The 20262-nt window shown below is 59.3% G+C and overlaps 1 protein-coding gene across 1 annotated transcript; it reads right to left on the bottom strand.

Moving 5' to 3' along the window:
* Positions 1-4064: 4064 nt before the first annotated feature.
* PLCXD1 (phosphatidylinositol specific phospholipase C X domain containing 1) lies at positions 4065-15102 on the bottom strand. The gene is given in 6 exon segments (XM_070463775.1): positions 4065-4303; positions 5302-5485; positions 6789-6944; positions 8929-9057; positions 11730-11866; positions 13620-15102. Coding segments are annotated over 6 exon segments (975 nt in total). The 5' UTR covers positions 13750-15102.
* Positions 15103-20262: the final 5160 nt, after the last annotated feature.

Below are 20262 nucleotides of genomic sequence, written 5' to 3' on the forward strand. Positions count from 1 at the left end.
GCGTGAAGGCTCTGCTCATTAATAGGGCCCAGCACACAGTAACCCATCGCACAGGCGTTAGGTGTTTTCACCTAAAGGAAAATAAAAGGTCGGGCTTCTTGTCGACAGCCAGGTCCTGCATGGGGTGGACAAGCAGGGCTGTGAAGGGGCGGGGAGCAGAGCCCTCTCTCTGATGAGCAGATGGGGAGCCAGCCACTCAGGGCCTCAGTGCACCTGCGCCTCCGGCCGCTCCCCTTCATTCAGCTCAGCCCCTGCTGGTCTCCATCCTCCTGGGTCTGCTAGGTGGGGTGGACGGGCACTAACCCTAACCCCGCTGGGTGGCGAGCATGTGACTTGGGACGAACCCCCAGGCTCCTGGGGTCCAGCCCCCCTCAGCAGGCCAGGGCTGCCCTGGGGGTTCCCACGTGATCCCAGGACCTCCTCAGTCCTGGTCTCTTCCAGGATCCCCAGGGCTTGGCCACCCAGTTCCTCCCAGCTCCATTCCCAAGTCCTCTCAGTCTGCAGGACACAGGAAGGACAGTATGGGTCACTTCTGGCCTCTGGTCCCCTCTCCTCCCAACATCCCCCCACCTGCTCCCCAGGGTCCCCCCGAGTCCTAGAAGCTGTACCCCAAAACTTGGGGGAGCAGAGCTCACCTCAGAGCTGCGCAGACACAGGCAGGCGCCTGCAGGGCCTGACACCCCCCGAGGGAGCTGAGGGGGGATCCCAGGGAGGAGGAGGAGGTTGGGTCTCACCAGGCAGAGGGCAGGGGTTTCATGGGACAAGGAGGGGCTGGAGGTCTCAGGGCCCCAGGATCTCAGGGGGTTCAGGGAGAGGCTTCGGGCTGGCATATGGTGAGAACAGGTATAAGACCACCCAAGTACCCAGGCTGTCCTGAGACCCTCCTGCAGACAGGCTCTCCCTGTCCCCCCCCCCCCCCCCAATTGGGTCCCAGGGATACTGGGGGCTTCGAGAACAGGTCTGGCTAGGTGAGTGGGAGGCCATGGTCACAGGGAGGGGGAGTAGGGCGGGCAGCCCCCAGGGGCGCCCCCAACACCTATCTGACGGGGGTGGATACCAAGATGAGTTTCAGCGCCTAGATCCTTGACTGTGTGGGCTAGTGGTTTCTGTTTTAAAATTTTATTTTGGGGCTGGGTTTTTGTATTCCGTACAGGCTGTGTTGGGTGTCTGCTGCCGTGTGGGCTTTCTTCTGGTTGCAGACAGCGGGGGCTACTCTCGAGCTGTGGTATGCGGGGCTCTCACTGCCCTGGCTTCTCTCGCTGCACAGCGCAGACTAGGCACACAGGCTTCAGCAGCTGGGGCTCCCAGCTTCCGCAGTGCAGGGCTCACGGGCTTAGCTGCCACACGGCACGCGGGAATCTTCCTGGATCAAGGACAGAACTCGTCTCCTGCATTGGTAGACGGATTCACTGAGCCGCCAGGGAAGCCCTGGTTTATTTTCTGACCCAGCAGCCATGCACTGTGCTTCATCAACCTTGGACTTTCAAGGATACTTCAAGGATTATCATAAAAACTGCTAGCAACCTCTCAGTTGTATGGTCACAAAAAGCCACAAACTGGGGCTTCCCTGGCAGGCCAGTGGTTAACATTCTGTGCTTCCAATGCCCGGGGTGGTGATGCCATCCAACCACCTCATCCTCTGCCGCCCCCTTCTCCTCCTGCCCTCAGTCTTTCCCAGCATCGGGGTCTTTTCCAATGAGTTGGCTCTTTCCATCAGGAGACCAAAATATTGGAGCTTCAGCATCAGTCTTTCCAATGAATATTCAGGGTTGATTTCCTTTAGGATTGACTGGTTTGATCTCCTTGCTGTTCAAGGGATTCTCAAGAGTGTTTTCCAGCATCACAGTTTGAAACCATCAATTCTTCGGCACTCAAGCCTTCTTTATGGTTCAATTCTCACATCTGTACATGACTGTCAGAAAAACCATAGCTTTGATTATAAACTATTGTTGGCAAAGTGATGTCTCTGCCTTTTAATATGCTGTCTAGGTTTGTCATAGCTTTTCTTCCAAGGAGCAAGCATCTTTTAATTTCGTGGCTGCAGTCACTGTCCACAATGATTTTGGAGCCCAAGAAAATAGTCTGTCACTGTTTCCATTGTTTCTCCATCTATTTGCCATGAAGTGATGGAACCTGATGCCATGATCTTAGTTTTTTGGTTCCTCTTCACTTTCTGCCATTAGGGTGGTTTCGTCTGCATGTATTATTGCTATTTCTCCCAGCAATCTTGATTCCAGCTTGTGCTTCATCCACCCATCTATGATGTACTCTGCATAAGTTAAATAAGCAGGGTGACAGTATACAGCCTTGACATACTCCTTTCCCAGTTTTGAACCAGTCTGTTGTTCCATGTCCAGTTCTAACTGTTGCTTCTTGACCTGCCTGCATACAGGTTTCTCAGGAGGCAGGTAAGGTGGTCTGGTATTCCCATCTCTTGAAGAATTTTCCACAGTTTGTTGTGATCCACACAGTCAAAGGCTTTAGTGTAGTCAATGAAACAGATGTTTTACTGGATTTCCCTTTTTCTGTGATCCAACAGATGTTGGCAGTTTGATCTCTGGTTCCTCTGCCTTTTCTAAATCCAGCTTGTACATCTGGAAGTTCTCGGTTCACATACTGTTGAAGCCTAGCTTGAAGGATTTTGAGCATTACCTTGCTAGCATGTGAAATGAGTGCAGTTGTGCAGTAGTTTGAACATTCTTTGGCATTGCCCTTCTTTGGGATTGAAATGAAAACTGACCTTTTCCAGTCCTGTGGCCACTGCCAAGTTTTCCAAAGTTGCTGGCATATTGAGTGAAGCACTTTAACAACAGCACCATCTTTTAGGATTTGAAATAGCTCACCTGGAATTCCATCGCCTCCACTAGCTTTGTTTGTACTGTTGCTTCCTAAGGCCCTCTTGACTTTGCACTCCAGGATGTCTGGCTCTAGGTGAGTGATCACACCATTGTGGTTATCCAGGTTATTAAGACCTTTTTTTTTTTTTTACAGTTCTTCTGTGTATTCTTGCTACCTCTTCTTAATCTCTTCTTTAGTTAGGCCCATAATGTTTCTGTCCTTTATTGTGCCTGTCTTTGCATGTAATATTCCCTTGGTTTCTCCAATTTTCTTGAAGAGATCTCTAGTCTTTCCCATTCTATTGTTTTCCTTTTTCTTTGCTTTATTCAAATCCCTTCTGATTATACAGTGGAAGTGGCAGATTCAAGGGTTAGACCTGGCACACAGTACCAGAAGACCTATGGATGGAGGTTCCTGACCTTGTACAGGAGGTGGTGATCAAAACCATCCACAAGAAAAAGAAATGCAAAAAGGCAAAGTGGTTGTCTGAGGAGGCCTTACAAATAGATGAGAAGAGAAGAGAAAGACAAAGCAGACATGGAAAGATATAGCCACCTGAATGCAGAGTTCCAAAGAATAGCAAGGAGAGACAAGAAGGCCTTCTTAGGTGAGCCACCAGGGAAGCCCCTTATCTAATAAAAGGGATTTCTCAGTGGGATCATAATGTGCTCAGTCCCCTCCTATGGACAGTAGGTAACAGTGCCCCCCCGCAAGCTGGGGGTTGTGTCTGCTGCTCTCAGCGCCCAGGGCGAGGGGGTCCCCCAGCCTCTCCCATGGGGAAGCCACAGATCCGAGAACCAGGTGTGTCTCCCTGAGGATGTGACTGTACAAATGACGCAGTCGCCTTGAATCATCACGCCGTGCCCTACGCCTGCGGAGAGAGACACGGAGGACCAAGGAGCCCACGGACCCTGCCCCCTGGCCCCGCCTGTGCAGCCACCCACATTCCGTGCGCGGGTGGACGGCTCACCAGCCCCGCAGGACAGGGCTGACAACGGCCTCGGCAGTGCCCAGCTCCTCAGCGCGCCGTCTGTCAGTCCCGAGGCGGCTTCCAGTTAAGGCCGGTGATGTCACAGGACCTGACCGAGGAGCAGCCTCCGCGGTGCCCAGCTCCACCCACGTGCTGTCCGTCAGCCCCAGGCAGCTTCCGGTTCAGCCCGGTGACGTCACAGGGCGCGCCGGGGGAGCAGCCTCCGGGATGCCCAGCTCCACCCGCGCACCGTCAGTCAGCCCCGAAGCAGCTTCCGGTTCAGCCCAATGACGTCACTAACAAATCCGGTGGCACCGATGAAGTCCCCCGCGATGATGTTGGTGCAGCCGGCGGCCGACCCCGGTCACTGGCCCCGCACCCATGGGCAAAGGTAGGGGAGCCCCCACTGGGTCAGCTTCTCCAGGGACCAGGCCGGGTGGACGAGGACAAACTCCAGGTTCTCAGTGAGTTTGATGCCGGCCATGAACAGCCTGCCTGGGACCAGAAAGGGGCTTCTGTTCATGGTGCCGGCTCCACCCGCCCACGTGTGCGGTCACGAACCCACGGGGTCACGTGGCCAGCCACCCCATGTGCTCACACCGACTCACATGGTCACCCGCCCGTGGGGTCACTAACCCATGTGGTGACCCCCTCCACGTGGCCACCCACCCACGGGGTCAGCAACTCACACAGTCACCCCCCCCATGTGGTCACAACTCAAATCGGTCACCTACCCACACAGTCACCCACCCACTCGCTCACCCATCCACGGGGTCAGCAGCCCACGGGGTCACTAAGACACCTGGCCACCAAGCCACGTGTCCACCCACCCAGGGGGTCCCTAACCTGTGAGGCCATGTGGTCACCTGTCCGCATGATTGCCCACTCACACTGTCACCCACCCATGTGGCCACCCGCTGAGGGGATCATCACCTTACACAGTCACCCACCCATGTGGTCAGCAACTCAAACCGGTCACCCGCCCACTCGGTCACCCGCCCACTCGGTCACCCGCCCATGTGGTCACCCGCCCATGTGACCAGTAACCCATGCGGTCACCCGCCCATGCCATCACCTGCCCATGTGACCACTGACCCATGCGGTCACCTGCCCAGGCCGTCACCCCACCCAGACTCTGGCCTCTGCAGCGGTCAGAGATTCAGATGTCTGACAGAGACCAAAGTTCAGACAGCAGGGGCTCACAGGGGTGTTGACTCATGAATTTCTCCTGTTACAGAGGGCGGGCAGGCTGGAGAGTGACCCAAAGATGTCCACATCCTCGCCCCGTGTGATGGACACAGTAATGTCCACCCAGATGTCTACATCCTGTCTACATCCTGAGCCCCTGTGGCGGACAGTGACGTCCCCGAGGACGTCCACGCCCTAACGTCCCCTAACATGTCCTGTTCCATTTCTCCACTTGAACCCAAAGCCAGCCCCTTGCCCTAGGACACGCGTGTGACCAGGTGTCCCGGTGCAAGGCGGGCATTTACCTGGGCGGCCGCAGCTCTTCATGTGCTCCAGGTAGTGGATGAGGTCCCGGGGCTTCACCTTGTTCCCCCACCAGTAGGGAATCGCGGGCCACAGTTCTGCGTGCCGGCTCACGGATGCCTCGTCCTCGTACGACAGGATGACCTGCTGGCCCTGTGACCACAGCTGGCGCAGAGTCGGAACTTCCTGGGGGGCGATCATCCGGGAGCCCGTGAGATATGTGCACAGGGGTTATTGGGCTGCCTTGTGACACAATGTGTCAGTTATTGGGGGTGTCCGAGAAGCTACAGTGATGTGTGGATTATTGGGGTGTCTATGAGCAGTGATGGGCTGGTTATCAGGGTCTCTGTGAGAAGAGACAGTCGTGGTGGATGGGTGGGTTATTGGGGTGTCTTGAGCAGTGACTGGTAGATTTTTGGGGTGTCTGAGTGGAGACACTGGTGGGTAGATCACTGGGGTGTCTGAGTGGAGATGGTGATGGGTGGGTTATTGGGGTGTCTTGAGCAGTGATTGGTAGATTTTTGGGGTGTTTGAGTGGAGACAGTGGTGGGTAGATTACTTGATTATCGGGCAGTGATGGGTGGATTATTGGGGTGTCTGTGAGCAGTGATGGACTGGTTATCAGGGTCTCTGTGAGAAGAGACAGTCGTGGATTATTGGCGTGTCTGAGTAGAGACACTGGTGGGTAGATTACTGGGGTGTCTGAGTGGAGATGGTGATGGGTGGGTTATTGGGGTGTCTTGAGCAGTGATTGGTAGATTTTTGGGGTGTTTGAGTGGAGACAGTGGTGGGTAGATCACTGGGGTGTCCGAGTGGAGGTGGTGATGGGTGGGTTATTGGGGTGTCTTGAGCAGTGATTGGTAGATTTTGTGGGTATCTGAGTGGAGACACTGGTGGGTAGATTACTTGATTATCGGGCAGTGATGGGTGGATTATTGGGGTGTCTGTGAGCAGTGATGGACTGGTTATCAGGGTCTCTGTGAGAAGAGACAGTCGTGGTGGATTATTGGCGTGTCTGAGTAGAGACACTGGTGGGTAGATCACTGGGGTGTCTGAGTGGAGATGGTGATGGGTGGGTTATTGGGGTGTCTTGAGCAGTGATTGGTAGATTTTGTGGGTGTCTGAGTGGAGACACTGGTGGGTAGATTACTTGCTTATCAGGCAGTGATGGGTGGATTATTGGGGCTTCTGATAGGAAATGGCAGGTGGGTTACTAGGGCATCTTGAGGAGTGACTGATGGATTTTGGGAGTGTCTGAGTAGAGACCGGGCAGGGTGGATTATTGGGGGTGCCTGTGACCAGTGATGGGCTGGTTACTGGGGTGTTTGAGTGGAGACAGTGGTGGGTGGATTACTGGGGTTCCCTGAGCAGCGTCACCTGGTGCCTGAATCGGCCTCATGCAGCGAGTGGACAGTCTGATTACAGTGAAGCCTGGACCTCCCACTGCCCCCGTCGCTGAGAACATGGGGAGCCCGCGGCCCCTGCTCACCCCGCGGGGACACAGCTTGTCCCCAAAGATGTTCTTGATGCAGCCCACCAGGTACTCATGCAGGCCCTCCGTCATGCCCTCGAAGTTCCTGCAGGCCAGGACAACCGCCTCCCGGGGATGGTTCTCCAGCCACTCCGAGATCTCCGTGAGCATGTCCTGAGCGGGGGTGGGGAGAAGGGCCTTGCGCTGAGAGGCGTGGCCGGGGCTCCCCCAGCCGACCACTCTGCAAACGGTCAGGGGTCCTGACACACACACAGCGTGGCGCCCGCTCCCAAGGGACCCAGCCTCCCCTGCGCGGCGGCGGGGAGTCTTGGACCCAGCCCCCCCTGCGCGGCGGCGGGGAGTCTTGGACCCAGCCCCCGTTGCGCGGTGGCGGGGAGTCTTGGACCCAGCCCCCTCTGCGCGGCGGCGGGGAGTCTTGGGTGTGTGTGGGCGTGTGCACACGCTCCTGTAGGTACGGTGCACACGCATGTGTGTGCGTGCACAGCAGTGGGGAGCAGTGCTCATGCGGTTGTGTGAGGTGTGCACTGCAGGGAGCGTGCCGGGCCAGCAGGGTGCGTGGACAGTGAGGCGCAGGGATGGCGCCCCCAGACCCCGAGGGTCGCTGTGGTCTGTGGTGGGGGCACCGGGGGCCGCGGGCGGAATGAGACATGGCGTGACTTGGCAGCCGAGAGAATGGACTGGACACAGGATGACGCGCCGGGGACCCGGTTTAGCCAAACTCCGGGAGACGCCCCAGCGGCCAAGGCTACAGGTCTGAGTTCAGAAACAAACGCACGCTGGTCGGGAATTCTGAGTGACTCATGGCCAGAGGTCAGCCCTCTCCTGCCTGGAGTGGACGTGTGTCTGTCTGAGTGGGCGTGTGTCCGCCCCTTTAGGGGTCAGCGTCTTCTACCTGGGGTGGATGTGTGTCCATCCTGTTAAGGGTCCGCCTCTGTTGAGTGGAGGGCATGTGGGTCCATCTGAGTGGCCGCGTGTCCGCCCCCTTAGGGGTCATCTCTCATCCGGGGTGGACGTGTGTCTGTCTGAGTGGCCACGTGTCCGCCCCCCTAGGGGCTGGCGTCTCCCACCTGAGGTGGACGTGTGTCTGTCTGAGTGGGCGTGTGTCCGTCCCCTTAGGGGTCAGCGTCTCCCACCCGGGGTGGACGTGTGTCTGTCTGAGTGGCCGCGTGTCCGCCCCCTTAGGGGTCAGCGTCTTCCACCTGCGGTGGCCGCGTGTCCGCCCCCCTAGGGGCCGGCGTCTCCCACCCGGGGTGGACGTGTGTCTGTGTGAGTGGCCGCGTGTCCGCCCCCTTAGGGGTCAGCGTCTTCCACCTGCGGTGGCCGCGTGTCCGCCCCCCCAGGGGCCGGCGTCTCCCACCCGGGGTGGACGTGTGTCTGTCTGAGTGGCCGCGTGTGCGCCCCCCTAGGGGCCGGCGTCTCCCACCCGAGGTGGACGTGTGTCTGTCTGAGTGGCCGCGTGTCCGCCCCCCAGGGGCCGGCGTCTCCCACCCAGGGTGGACGTGTGTCTGTCTGAGTGGCCGCGTGTGCGCCCCCCTAGGGGCTGGCGTGTCCCACCCGAGGTGGACGTGTGTCTGTGTGAGTGGCCGCGTGTCCGCCCCCCCAGGGGCCGGCGTCTCCCACCCGAGGTGGACGTGTGTCTGTGTGAGTGGCCGCGTGTGCGCCCCCTAGCGGCCGGCGTCTCCCACCCGAGGTGGACGTGTGTCTGTGTGAGTGGCCGCGTGTCCGCCCCTCTAGGGGCCGGCGTCTCCCACCCGGGGTGGACGTGTGTCTGTCTGAGTGGTCGCGTGTCCGCCCCCTTAGGGGTCAGCGTCTCCCACCTGCGGTGGCCGCGTGTCCGCCCCCCTAGGGGCCGGCGTCTCCCACCCGGGGTGGACGTGTGTCTGTGTGAGTGGCCGCGTGTCCGCCCCCTTAGGGGTCAGCGTCTTCCACCTGCGGTGGCCGCGTGTCCGCCCCCCTAGGGGCCGGCGTCTCCCACCCGGGGTGGACGTGTGTCTGTGTGAGTGGCCGCGTGTGCGCCCCCTAGCGGCCGGCGTCTCCCACCCGGGGGGACCCGGCTTGCCCTTACAGGTCAGCCCCTGCTGCCTGGACCGCCCGTGGCCGTCCCCGGCTGGCGCCCCCGCCCGCACCGCGCGCGCACCTCCACGAGGGCCGTCGTGTACACCATGTGGACGAAGTGCAGGTTCGTCTCGGAGCCGTCCTCCACGTGCGCGATCCGCAGGTCCAGGTACCTCACGCCGGCGTCCAGCTGCTCCGCGACGCTCAGCACCTGCACACATAGGTCGGTCAGCTGCGCCGGGCACAGGGCGGCCCCGCCTCGGCTCGTCGGGGGCTGAAGACACCCAGCTGGGGGCCGCGTCTCCACCGTAAAGTCAGCAGTGCTGCTGCCGCCGGGCTCAGGCCCTGCTTCCGGGGACGGGCTTTCCAGGGTCACTGGTCACGTGGGGCAGAGCCCGGGCCCAGACCGTGGTCTTGGGGGGGGGTCCCCTGCAGGGTCCAGCCTCACCCTTCTCCCCAGCAGTCCCTGGGTGGAAGCCCCAGTGCATTCAGCAGCCCAGGCTCCGCGACACCCCAGCTGGAGCCTGCAACAGCCCAGCTGGAGCCTCGGGGAGGACACACGGGACCTGCAGAGGTCTGCCCCCCCACCCCAGAGGCACTAGGAAAGGCAGGGAGGGGTCAGGGGAGAAGGAAGGGGAGAAGCCTCTGCCTGCCACACAAGTAAGAGGAAAAAGCAAACTGACAGCAACACAAATGGAAAGGGAAAGTTGCTCAGCCAAGTCCAACTCTTGGCAAGCCCATGGACTGTAGCCCGCAGACCCCTCTGTCCATGGGGTTCTCCAGTGACTTGCCACTCCCTTCTCCAGGGGATCTTCCCCGCCCTGGGATCCAACCCACGTCTCCCGCATGGCAGGCAGACTCTTCATTAGCTGAGCCACCGGGGGAGCCCTAATATAAATTAGTAGCAGAAAATGTACTGTGTCCTCTACATGGAGTCATAATGGAAAAAGGAAAAACAAGGATAAAAAACTGGAAAGAAAATAACAGATGCTCTCTGTTAGAAAAGAAGCAAAGACTAATATTAACATAAATTAGTAGCAGAAAATGGCACTATGTTCTCTACACACAGTCATTATGGAAGAAGACAAACATCTAAGGATTAAAAAGGAAAGGAAGCGATAGTCTCCCTCTATCCAAAATAAAAGAAAAAGTAAAAACTAATATTAACATAAACTAGTAGCAGAAAACGGTACTGTGTTCTCTGCACAGAGTCATAATGGAAAAAGAAAAAAATATAAGGATAAAAAAATGGGAAAGAAAATCACAACCCAACCCCCCCCATCCAATCCAAAATAAAAGAAAAAGCAAAGATTAATATGAATATTGTCAGCTACACAAGGGCACTTCCCATCTGCCCCTAAAAGGATTAAGTCAAGGGCTGCTGCAGCTGCTGACCTTCAACACCCTCCCAAAGACCCCACCCCGCCCCCTGCACATACCCCAGCCGCCCCCCCCCCCCCGGCAGTCATACCACTTGAGACCCTGGCACCCAGGTCTCCCAGACGGAGGGACCCCAGCACCAAGGGACCCTCAGGACCCAGGGCCCCCAGCTCCGCAGGCCTCCTGGGCTCTGGTGGACCCGCCCCTCTGGATGTGAGCTCTGCAGGTCCGGCTGCAGGCACCTGACCCGAGCAGGAATGAGGTTTGCCCACATTCCAGCCTGGGCTCTCCACCCCTCAGGTCCCCCAGGCAGGATTCCCGCAACTGGGGACCTCCCAGGAGGAAGCAATTACACGAGGCAAGAGATAGCAATTACAGGAGGCAAGAGGTGTGCTTGACAGCCTCTGGTCCTCTGGGAAGGACCAGCCTGAAGCCCCCCAGGTGGGGTACAGGAAGGCAGGGGCCGTCTGCCCCCCAGGTGAGCCCCTGGGCCCAGGTGGGTTCTCTGCCCCGCACCATCCGCCCCCGGCTGACGCGTGTGCTGGCGACAGGACCGCTGTGAGTTGGTGCCCCCTTCCCACAGACAGGGCCCTGCCATCAACCCTTCTCCATCCTGCATGATAACTGCCGCCCTCCTGGCTTCTCCCCACCCCTAAACCCCGATCCACCCGGGAGGAGCACTGCAGGGGAAGGGGGTGAGTGCCTGCCTGCGTTCTCAGTCGTCTGACTCTCTGTGACCCCACGGGCTGCAGCCCGCCAGGCTCTCCGTCCCTGGGATTCTCCAGGCAAGAATACTGGAGTGGGTGGCCGTTTCCTCCTCCAGGGGATCTTCCCCACCCAGGGATCAAACCTGAGTCTCCTGCATTGCAGGCAGATTCTTTACCATCTGAGCCACCAAGGAAGCCTCCCTAGAGTGGGTGTTGGGCTGCAAACACAAACCCACCTCAGAGGATGTGGGAACTCAGCTATTGCTTATCTGGAACCAGGAAGGAGCTCTGGTGTCAGCTCAGCTGCACAAAGGGAGGGACCCTCCCCTCCCGTCCCCTCCCCTCCTGCTCTCCCCCCAGCTCCCCCTCTCCCTCGCAGCTCCTCCTCCCCCTCCCAGCTCCCCCTCCCCCTCCCAGCTCCCCCAGCCTCTCTGACTTCAGCCTGTGATGCTCTTACTCCATGCGTCCCCCTTTGGCTTCAGGCTGGTCCACATTAAAGCTTGTGTCCTTTGCTACCTTTCTGGGAGGCTCTCTGGGTCAGGAAGATCCCCTGGAGGAGGGCATGGCAACCCACTCCAGTATCCTTGCCTGGAGAATCCTATGGACAGAGGAGCCTGGCGGGCTGCAGTCCATAGCGTCGCAGAGAGGCAGATGCAACTTGAGTGACTAAACAATTGTGCTTTGCAGCGGGTTTGCTCTCAACCCCGTTTCCCCAACAGGGATAAGGACGCCGGCCCGTGGGTGACACGGGCGGCTGAAGCTGGGCCGGGGCCCGGGCGTGCCCGCAGACCCTCACCTGGGTGGTGGACCACTTGAGCACCACAGGCAGGGTGACGCACGGCAGCACTTTGCCCAGGAGCTGCAGCAGCCTCGGCTCCTTGCTGGAGATGGGCGACTTCTTGTTCAGGCAGTAGGTCATCGTGTCGTGGCTCCCTGCGGGCAAGCCAGGCGGGGGGACCCGTCACCCCCGAGCCTGTCCTCTGTGCCCCCAGCCACCCTCGGGACGCACAGCTGTAGCACCGCAGGGCGTGGGGAACCCTGAAAGTCCTGTCCACCAGACCTGGGAACTGAGTCCTGTTTCTCAGTGGGGTCTCTGCCGATGTGAGAAAGGGAAGAGCAGTTTGTCTAAGGAGTCCCGTTTTTGGACAGGAAAGGCTTAAGGTGGCTTGATTTTATGGTTGGTTGCTTCCCAGGTGGGCCGTGGTAGAGAACTTGCCTGCCAGTGCAGGAGGCGTAAAAGACGCAGGTGCGATTCCTGGGTCGGGAAGACCCCCTGGAGGAGGGCATGGCAACCCACTCCAGGATTCTTGCCTGGAGAACCCCACGGAGGGAGGAGCCTGGTGGGTGTACTCCATGGGGTCTCAGAGAGTGACATGAGTGAGCGCAGACAGACCCTCTCTAGTTACAAGTACTTTGAAGTTTCATAGTATTTTCAGGCTCTTTATGATGCCAGTGTTGTGGGTCATGTGTGGTTTCATTTATTCTTTCTGCTTTTAAATCTGTGTGGTCTGTTTCACAGACACTGTGGAGAGATTCACAGCTTAGCAGTCACCTGGGGACGATCCAGAAATCCTTCCCTTCTGTCTCTGAACGTAGGTTTGGACAAGCTTTATTCCCCCCCCTCCCCCCGCCCCCAGTTTTTTAAAAAAAATTTATTCTCAGAGTCAAGGGATGGGAAGGAGGATTTACAAGTTCACAATATAATTTGGTTTAATGATGTTATGGATGAGTGGATGGATGGATGAATAGAGGAAGGGATGGGTGGATGAGTGGATGGATGGGTGGGTGGGTGGGTGGATGGTGAGTGGGTGGATAGATCAGTCGGTGGGTTCTCAGCATTGGGTCCATGCACACGGTGGTGTGTGACGCACCATGAAAAGGAGTGAAGCTCTGACAGAGGCTACATCGTGGATGGACCTTGAACACACGATGGGCAGTGAGAGAAGCAGAGAAGGACACATTTTCTGTGTCCATTTATAAGAGATGTCCAGAACAGGCACATTTGCAAAGACAGAAGCAGGTGAGTGGTGCCCGGCCTGGGGGAGGGCCTCAGGAGTTCTGTGTGAGGACAGCGGCTGGGCCCTCTTAGGTGGAGGCTGCCTGAACACTGGGATGCCCCCTCCTTGCCGGCGGGGAAGCAGCGGAAGGGCAGAGAGCCGGTGTCTGCGGTTCCCTGCCTGCTCCACACCCGCAGGGAAGGGCCATGTGGGCCGAGGCGAGGCGAGGAGAGGAGGAGTCTGAAGCTGCCTTCCCTAGGAACCGCACTTCCTGTTTGTCCCGCGGTCCGTGTGCGCACCCAGCGGGCAGGGCCCAGGGTCGAGGCCAGGGCAGGGCCCGGAGTCCGCGCGGCCAGAGGAGTGCGGGTGGAGAACGGGACGCGTTTGCACCTTGGGAGGGGAGCAGGCTGGTGCTGGCCGGCGGGGACCCTCCCCGCCCGGGCCGTGGTTGGGTGTGTGTGTGTGTGTGTGTGTGTGTGTGTGTGTGTGTGTGTGCACTGCGTGTGCGCGCATCTGCGTGCGCGCGCGTGTTCGGCGTGTGTGTGTGCGCGCGCGCGCGTTCGGTGTGCAGTGTGCATGCGTGTGCCCGTGTGTGTGCATGCGTGTGCGCATGTGTGGCACTGAGGCTTCGTACACCTGGGACCATCTCGCGGCCGCCTTCCCGCCGAGCCGAGCCCGCGGCGCCTCACCTGGGATGGAGAGCTGGTGCAGGGGCACGTCCCAGAGCCGAGAGCTCAGCGCCGACATCCAGTCCGCGTTCGCCTTGGAGGCGCAGGGCAGGCCGCGGAAGGAGCCGGGCGAGCTCACCTGCCCGCCCATCGGAGGCCGAGCCTGGGCGATCGGGGGAGGAAACGGGGCTCTGCAGGAGTTAGAACAGGACGTGCCGAAGGCGCGGTGCTGGCGGCGCGAAGGCGTGGCTCTGAGAAACGGGAACCTGCGGACTTGTCTCCAAGAGAAAGGAGGATGGGGTGCTGGAGAGGGGAGACGAGGCCTGGGGACAGACAGACACAGGGAGAGTTGGGCAGAGACGCGAAGACAGACACGGTGGTGAAGTGAGGGTTTGAGGGGACGCAAGGGAGGGGGGACAGCGGACAAGAGACAGACCCCAGCCCTCAAGTTTGTTCTCTCTGCGGCTGGAGCTGGCGACCCCCTCCAGAGGGCCCCCTACCCTCGCGCTCTGCACCAGCCCCCTCCTCTGAGGGGCCCGGTTGAGCCTGCGGGGTCTCCAGGTATGGGGTCTCCCACTCTAGGGGAATGGAGCTCAGGCACTAGGTCACACCCCCTTCGCGCCCCAGAGGCGCTCTCTCCATCAGGTGGGTGTTGCTGCAGTAAAAAGTGACTGGGCAGGCTCCCAGGATGAAACACCCACCTGAGCAGCTAAGAAGCTGGGAGCGCTTCCGGTCAGGGTCTGAGTGGCCCCTCTCTCCTGCTATGGGTGGGTGTCCTGACAGGGCGGGGACAGAGGAGTGAAAACACTAGAGTCTTTACCCAGGTGGGGCCAAGCGCGGCCATCCCTGATGCAAGGAGGCGATTTAAAACAATCACCTGGAGACACGGACCCGGACTTGAGTGGCGGCTGCAGACTCGGCCACCTGCCTGGCCCCTGACCTCGCTCCTGGGACTCTGACCTCGCTCCCGGGCCTCTGTGCCTGGTCTTCCCACCCGGGAGAGGGGACAGTGCCCTCTGCGTGGTGTTGAAGGTGACCTGCGGGTCCAGGAAGCCCCACCCTCACCCCCCATGTCCTGGAAACAGTTTCTGCAAAGACCCCTCCCTATAGAGACTCAGATCCTCACTTCCCTGACCCGGCCACACAGACCAGTCCCTCCCCAGGATCGTCCGTTGGGGCCGACCTGGTCATTCCCAGGACCAGTCAGAACATGAGCCTGCAGCCCGCTGGTTCCGCCTGCCCAGCCCCAGCTGCAGCCACTTTCCTTGCCAGGTCAGAGGCCTCCCCTCAGGGCTCCTCCCGAGTCAGGGCCTGTGGTCCACAAGCCATCAGGACCCCTTTCATGGCACACACGTGCCTGGGCCTTTATTTTGTGTTTACTGCTCTCCACGGACAGGGCTTGTCCCTATTCTTAAGGTCCCCTCTCTATAGTAATAGTTCCCTTCTGTTGTCATAGTCCCCCCTCTACAGTAATAGTCCCCTTCTGTTGTCATGGTCCCCCCTCTACAATAATATTCCCCTTCTGTTGCCATAGTCCCCCCTACAGTAATGGTCCCCTTCTGTTGTCATAGTCCCCCCTCCACAGTAATAGTCCCCTTCTGTTGACATAGTCCCCCCCCACAGTAATAGTCCCCTTCTGTTGTCATTGTCCCCCCCCTTCAGTAATAGTCCCCATCTGTTGTCATAGTACCCCCTACAGTAATAGTCCCCTTCTGTTGTCATAGTCCCCCCTACAGTAATAGTCCCCATGTGTTGTCATAGTCCCCCCTCCACAGTAATAGTCCCCTTCTGTTGTCATAGTCCCCCCTCCACAGTAATAGTCCCCTTCTGTTGTCATAGTCCCCCCTCCACAGTTATGGTCCCCTTCTGTTGTCATAGTCCCCCCTCCACAGTAATAGTCCCCTTCTGTTGTCATAGTCCCCCCTCACAGTAATAGTCCCCTTCTGTTGTCATAGTCCCCCCTCACAGTAATAGTCCCCTTCTGTTGTCATAGCCCCCCCTTCAGTAATAGTCCCCTTCTGTTGTCATAGTCCCCCCTCCACAGTAATAGTCCCCTTCTGTTGTCATAGCCCCCCTTCTACAGTAATAGTTCCCTTCTGTTGTCATAGTCCCCCCTCTACAGTAATAGTCCCCTTCTGTTGTCATGGTCCCCCCTCTACAGTAATACTCCCCTTCTATTGTCATGCTGTCCCCTCTACAGTAATAGTTCCCCTTCTGTTGTCATAGTCCCCCCTCCACAGTAATAGTCCCCTTCTGTTGTCATAGTCCCCCCTCCACAGTAATAGTCCCCTTCTGTTGTCATAGTCCCCCCTCCACAGTAATAGTCCCCTTCTGTTGACATAGTCCCCCCCCACAGTAATAGTCCTCCTCAATTTCAGTAGTCCCTTTCTATTGTAATAGCCCCTGTCTGCAGCAATAGACCCCATTCATTGTAATGGTGCCCCCTAAGGTAATCGTCCTCTGCTATCATAATGGTCCCTCTCCCTTTGTCTTAGTCTCTGTAGGGTAACAGTCCCCCCTCTACAGTGGTAGACCACTTTCTCCCGTAACAGTCTCATCTGTACCATAATAGTTCCCTCTCAGCAGAGCGAGGCCTCTGTCGTAACAGCCCCCCTCTATGGTAAGAGTCCTCCCTCCACAGAAATAGTGCCTCTTCTGTAAGAGTCCCCCTGGACGGAATGGCCCCCTCTATTGTAATAGTTCCCTTTGTTACCATAGCCCCCCCCCCGCCACTGTCATGGTCCCTCCTCTGCCATAACAGCCCCCACAGTATCAGAGTGCCCCTGTTATAACATTTCCCCTCCACAGTTATAGTCCCCCACTGCAGTAAAAGTCCTCCTTTATTATGAGTCTCCTTTCCACAGTAGGGCTTCCCTGGTGGCTCAGCTGGTGAAGAATCCGCCTGCAATGCAGGAGACCTGGGTTCAATCCCTGGGTTGGGAAGACCCCTGGAGGAGGGAAGGGCTACCCACTCCAGTATTGTGGCCTGGAGAATTCCATGGCCTGTATAGAGTCAGAGACGACTGAACGACTTCCGCTTTCTCCGCAGGAATATCCCCCTACATGGTCATAGCCCCATGTATTGTGTCTCCCCTCCATCGTATTAGTCACCTCTCTACCGTAATACTGCCCCTTGCACAAGTAAAGTCCTGCCTCTATGTAATCATCCCCTCTGCATAGTAGCAGTCCTCCCTGGAGGACTTATCCTCCTGTAATCGTCCCCTTTGCCCTTCATGGTAACCCTTCACAATAAAAGTCTTTTCTAATCTGAATGTGATTTTCATCGGCTTCAACAAGTTGCAAGTAGAACACACAGCAAAACAGTATGTCAGAACCCCCAGCATGGCACCATGGGGAGCCCCTGTGGATGTGTGTGCCCCGTCTCACATAGGGCTCCTTTGGTGTGTCTGTGTCACCATCCTGGGGACACCTATGGGTGTGTGTCTGTCTGCCCCTCACAGAGGAGACCTCCCCATAACATGAGTCTGCCCGCTGGGTGTCCTGTCCCCGTCTCCCCATAACATAGGTCTCCTGCCTGCTGGGTGTCCTGTCCCCGTTTCCCCCATAACACAGGTCTCCTGCCCGCTGGGTGTCCTGTCCCCGTCTCCCCATAAGACAGGTCACCTGCCCAGTCCTGACCCTCCTGTCTCCACATCCCTGAACCCTTGTTCCATCAGAATCCGGGTCACTGTCACAGGCCCTTCACCCTCCCGTTTGCGCTGGCCTGAGACAGTGCTGGCTTCACTGTGAAAGAAGGGCGAATGTCTCAACCCCGTGGACACCACGCCTGTGCTTGCAGGACGCTTTCCCGTCTCCCAGGCACACATGTGTGGGTCACCTACCTGCTCTCCCTTAGCTGCGAGCTCCAGCTGTGTCGTTTCTAAGGGCAGATTTGGGAGCGCTCGGCAGTAGGGCCACCCAGCCTCGAGGCCTCGGACAGCACCCCAGGGAGCAAGTGGGGTGCACCTGCATGCCCCAATGGCTTCTGCTCCACGGGGCACTTTCTCGTCTGCGTCTGCCTCACCCTCTGCGTCCTCGGGCCACTCAGGTGAGCGTGTGGGGTGCGTGCCGGTGAGGGCAGGTTCCGCCCCCGCAGGCCCTGGGGACACACGGGGGGAGGCCCCGTGTGATTGTACGCACGTCTGCGGGTGGGACGGGCACACAGGCACCCAGGAAATAGTTCTCAGGTGAATGAATGGATGGAGCAATGCAGGGCCAGCAAACCCAGCACATAGCTGGTCCTGTCGTCCTGCTCACCCGGCCCCCTGAATGGTCAGCAGGCTTCACAAGCGCCAGGCTCTTAGACCTTTGCTCAGGCTGCCAAACTCACCATACCCCCTGAAAGTCTCACTGGGTCCCTCAGACCCCCTGAAAGTCTCACTGGGTCCCCCAGATTCTCGTCGGCCCCCCGAAAGGCTCACTGGGTCCCCGGATACTCACCATCCCCCTGAAACGCTCACTGGATCCCCACTCACCAGCTCCCTGAAAGGCTCACCGGGTCCCTCAGATACTTGGTGGCCTCCTGAAATGCTCACTGGGTCCCCCAAACTCGCTGGCCCCCTGAAATGCTCACTGGGTCCCCCGATACTCACTGGCCCCCTGAGACACTCACTGAATCCCCAAACTCACCAGCCCCCTGAAAGGCTCATGGGGTCCACCAGACACGCGCTGGCCCCCTGAAACATTCACTGGGTCCCCTAAAATCACCAGCTCCCTGAAAGGCTCACTGTGTCCCCCCAAACTCGCCAGCTGCTGGAAATGCTCACTGCATCCCCCAAACTCACCAGCCCCCTGAAACCCTCAGTGGGTCCAGCAAGCACTTCTGGGCTCCCAACTTGCTCATCCACTCCGACCGGTCCGTGACCCTCCCCGCTCAGGACAGGAGACCTGGGACATCAGCTGTCCTCCCCCAGTGGCCCCGGCCAGCACAGGGTCAGCACCGGCTCAGGACTCATGATGGGCTTGTCACCGCGCCCCGCGAGCCGCAGTCTGGGGGCTCCGTCGGGCTCCGCGCTCCCAGCCGGAGGGACCCTCCTTCCTCGTGGAGACACCGGGTGGACGCCTCCCTTCCCCCGGGAGGTCCCGGCCCTCCAGCCCCTCCCACAGCACAGTCCACTGCCCAGGGCCCGGGGCCCGGGGCCCGAGCACGCAGACCTCCTGGGACCCCCGCCTCACCTCGGGAGTCTGCCCTGTGTCTCCCCGGTGGACGCCGCGTGCGCACTGCACTCTCTGACCGCGGAGTCCAGTGGGGACTCCCGGCTGCTCGCTCGCTGAGCTCTTTCTGCCCGCGGGAGCTTCAGGCATTTCCTCAAAGGCCCGACTGGATGCCGGGAACACCCACTCCCCGAGGGGGAGGGGACCGCCTCCCAGATCTGCCCCGCCCCGACCCCTGCATCGCCGGGCTCCAGGGGGAGGACCCCTTGCGCGGACAGCGCTGCCTGGCCGGGTTGGGGGGGCCTGGGTCCTCCCGATAAACAGCCTGCAGGGCCCAGCCCTGCCCAGGGGCCGTCGCGGGGACATCCCGACTGACCGTGGGTCCAGCGTCCAGGCGGTGAGATGCCAGCGCGTCCCGGGTGTGATCACGGGGGCCCTGAGGGCCGTGAGCTGGGCGAGGGCGACCTGACCACCTGGCTGAGCGCTGGCCACGGTCCAGCATGTCGTTGCTGGCGCCCAGGACCGGAGCAAACAGGACTGTCAGCCCAGGGCTCCGTTGCATCATCCAGGCCTCCAAGCCTTTGATCCTTCCGGGTCACGCTGGTCGGCAGGTGGCCAAGTCCTCCACCGAAGTGTCCGGCCCTTGTGCCCCGAATGGCCCTTGACCCAGCTCTGACTCTGGTGTGTGGTCTCCACCGGTGAAGGTGGATACCCAGGGCGTGTCCTCGCCTGCAGACCCGCTGACCTGAGCTGACCAGAGCCCCGGGGGTCAGTCCCTCGCCCTCTGCGAGCGCCTTCCGCTCCTCCCAGTGAAGCGCCTTGTGCCCCTGCCCCCCTTCCCCCCATTGTGGCTGGAGGTCAAGGGCTCAGAGCCAGGCCGTGAATTCCAGCTCATTGCCAGGGAACCCTCCTGGTGGCCAGGCTTTGCAGGCAAAGAATCTGCCTGCCATGCCCGAGAGTGGGCTCGAGCCCTGGGAGGGGAAGGTACCCTGGAAGAGGAAATGTCAGCCCACTCCAGTGTCCACTCCTGGAGAGCCCCAGGGACAGAGGAGCCTGGGGGGCTACAGGCCTGGGGTCGCAGAGAGACAGCACAGGCTGGCTAAGAGCAACAGCCGCAGGTGGCCCTTCTCCCCTCACCCCCAAGTCCCTGCTGCAGGCGCTGCTCCTTCCCTCTGGCGGCTCGCCTTCCCGCGTTCCTGAGCTCGGACCCCGGCCAGCTCCCTCCTGGCCCCGTCCTTCCCTCCGGGCAGGGCTTCCTGCCGCCCCTGACTCCTCTCCCTCCAAGCCAGGTCCCCTCCCCGCCCCGGGGTCACCCTCCTCAGTCACAGCACCTGGATTTCTCCAGATCTCCAGAAGCCCTGCTTTCTGCTGGAAAAGAATTTCCAGACACAGAGCATTTCAGGAGGGAGAGAGTTTATTAAGAACAAAGAGCAGAGATCCTGTGAGCACCGTGAGTGAAGCAGGCTGACTACCTGTCAGAGCAGGGGGAGTCGACAGTCCTCACGGGCCA

This window comes from Odocoileus virginianus, unplaced genomic scaffold (assembly GCF_023699985.2).
Source record: "Odocoileus virginianus isolate 20LAN1187 ecotype Illinois unplaced genomic scaffold, Ovbor_1.2 Unplaced_Contig_6, whole genome shotgun sequence".
Lineage (NCBI taxonomy): Eukaryota > Metazoa > Chordata > Mammalia > Artiodactyla > Cervidae > Odocoileus > Odocoileus virginianus.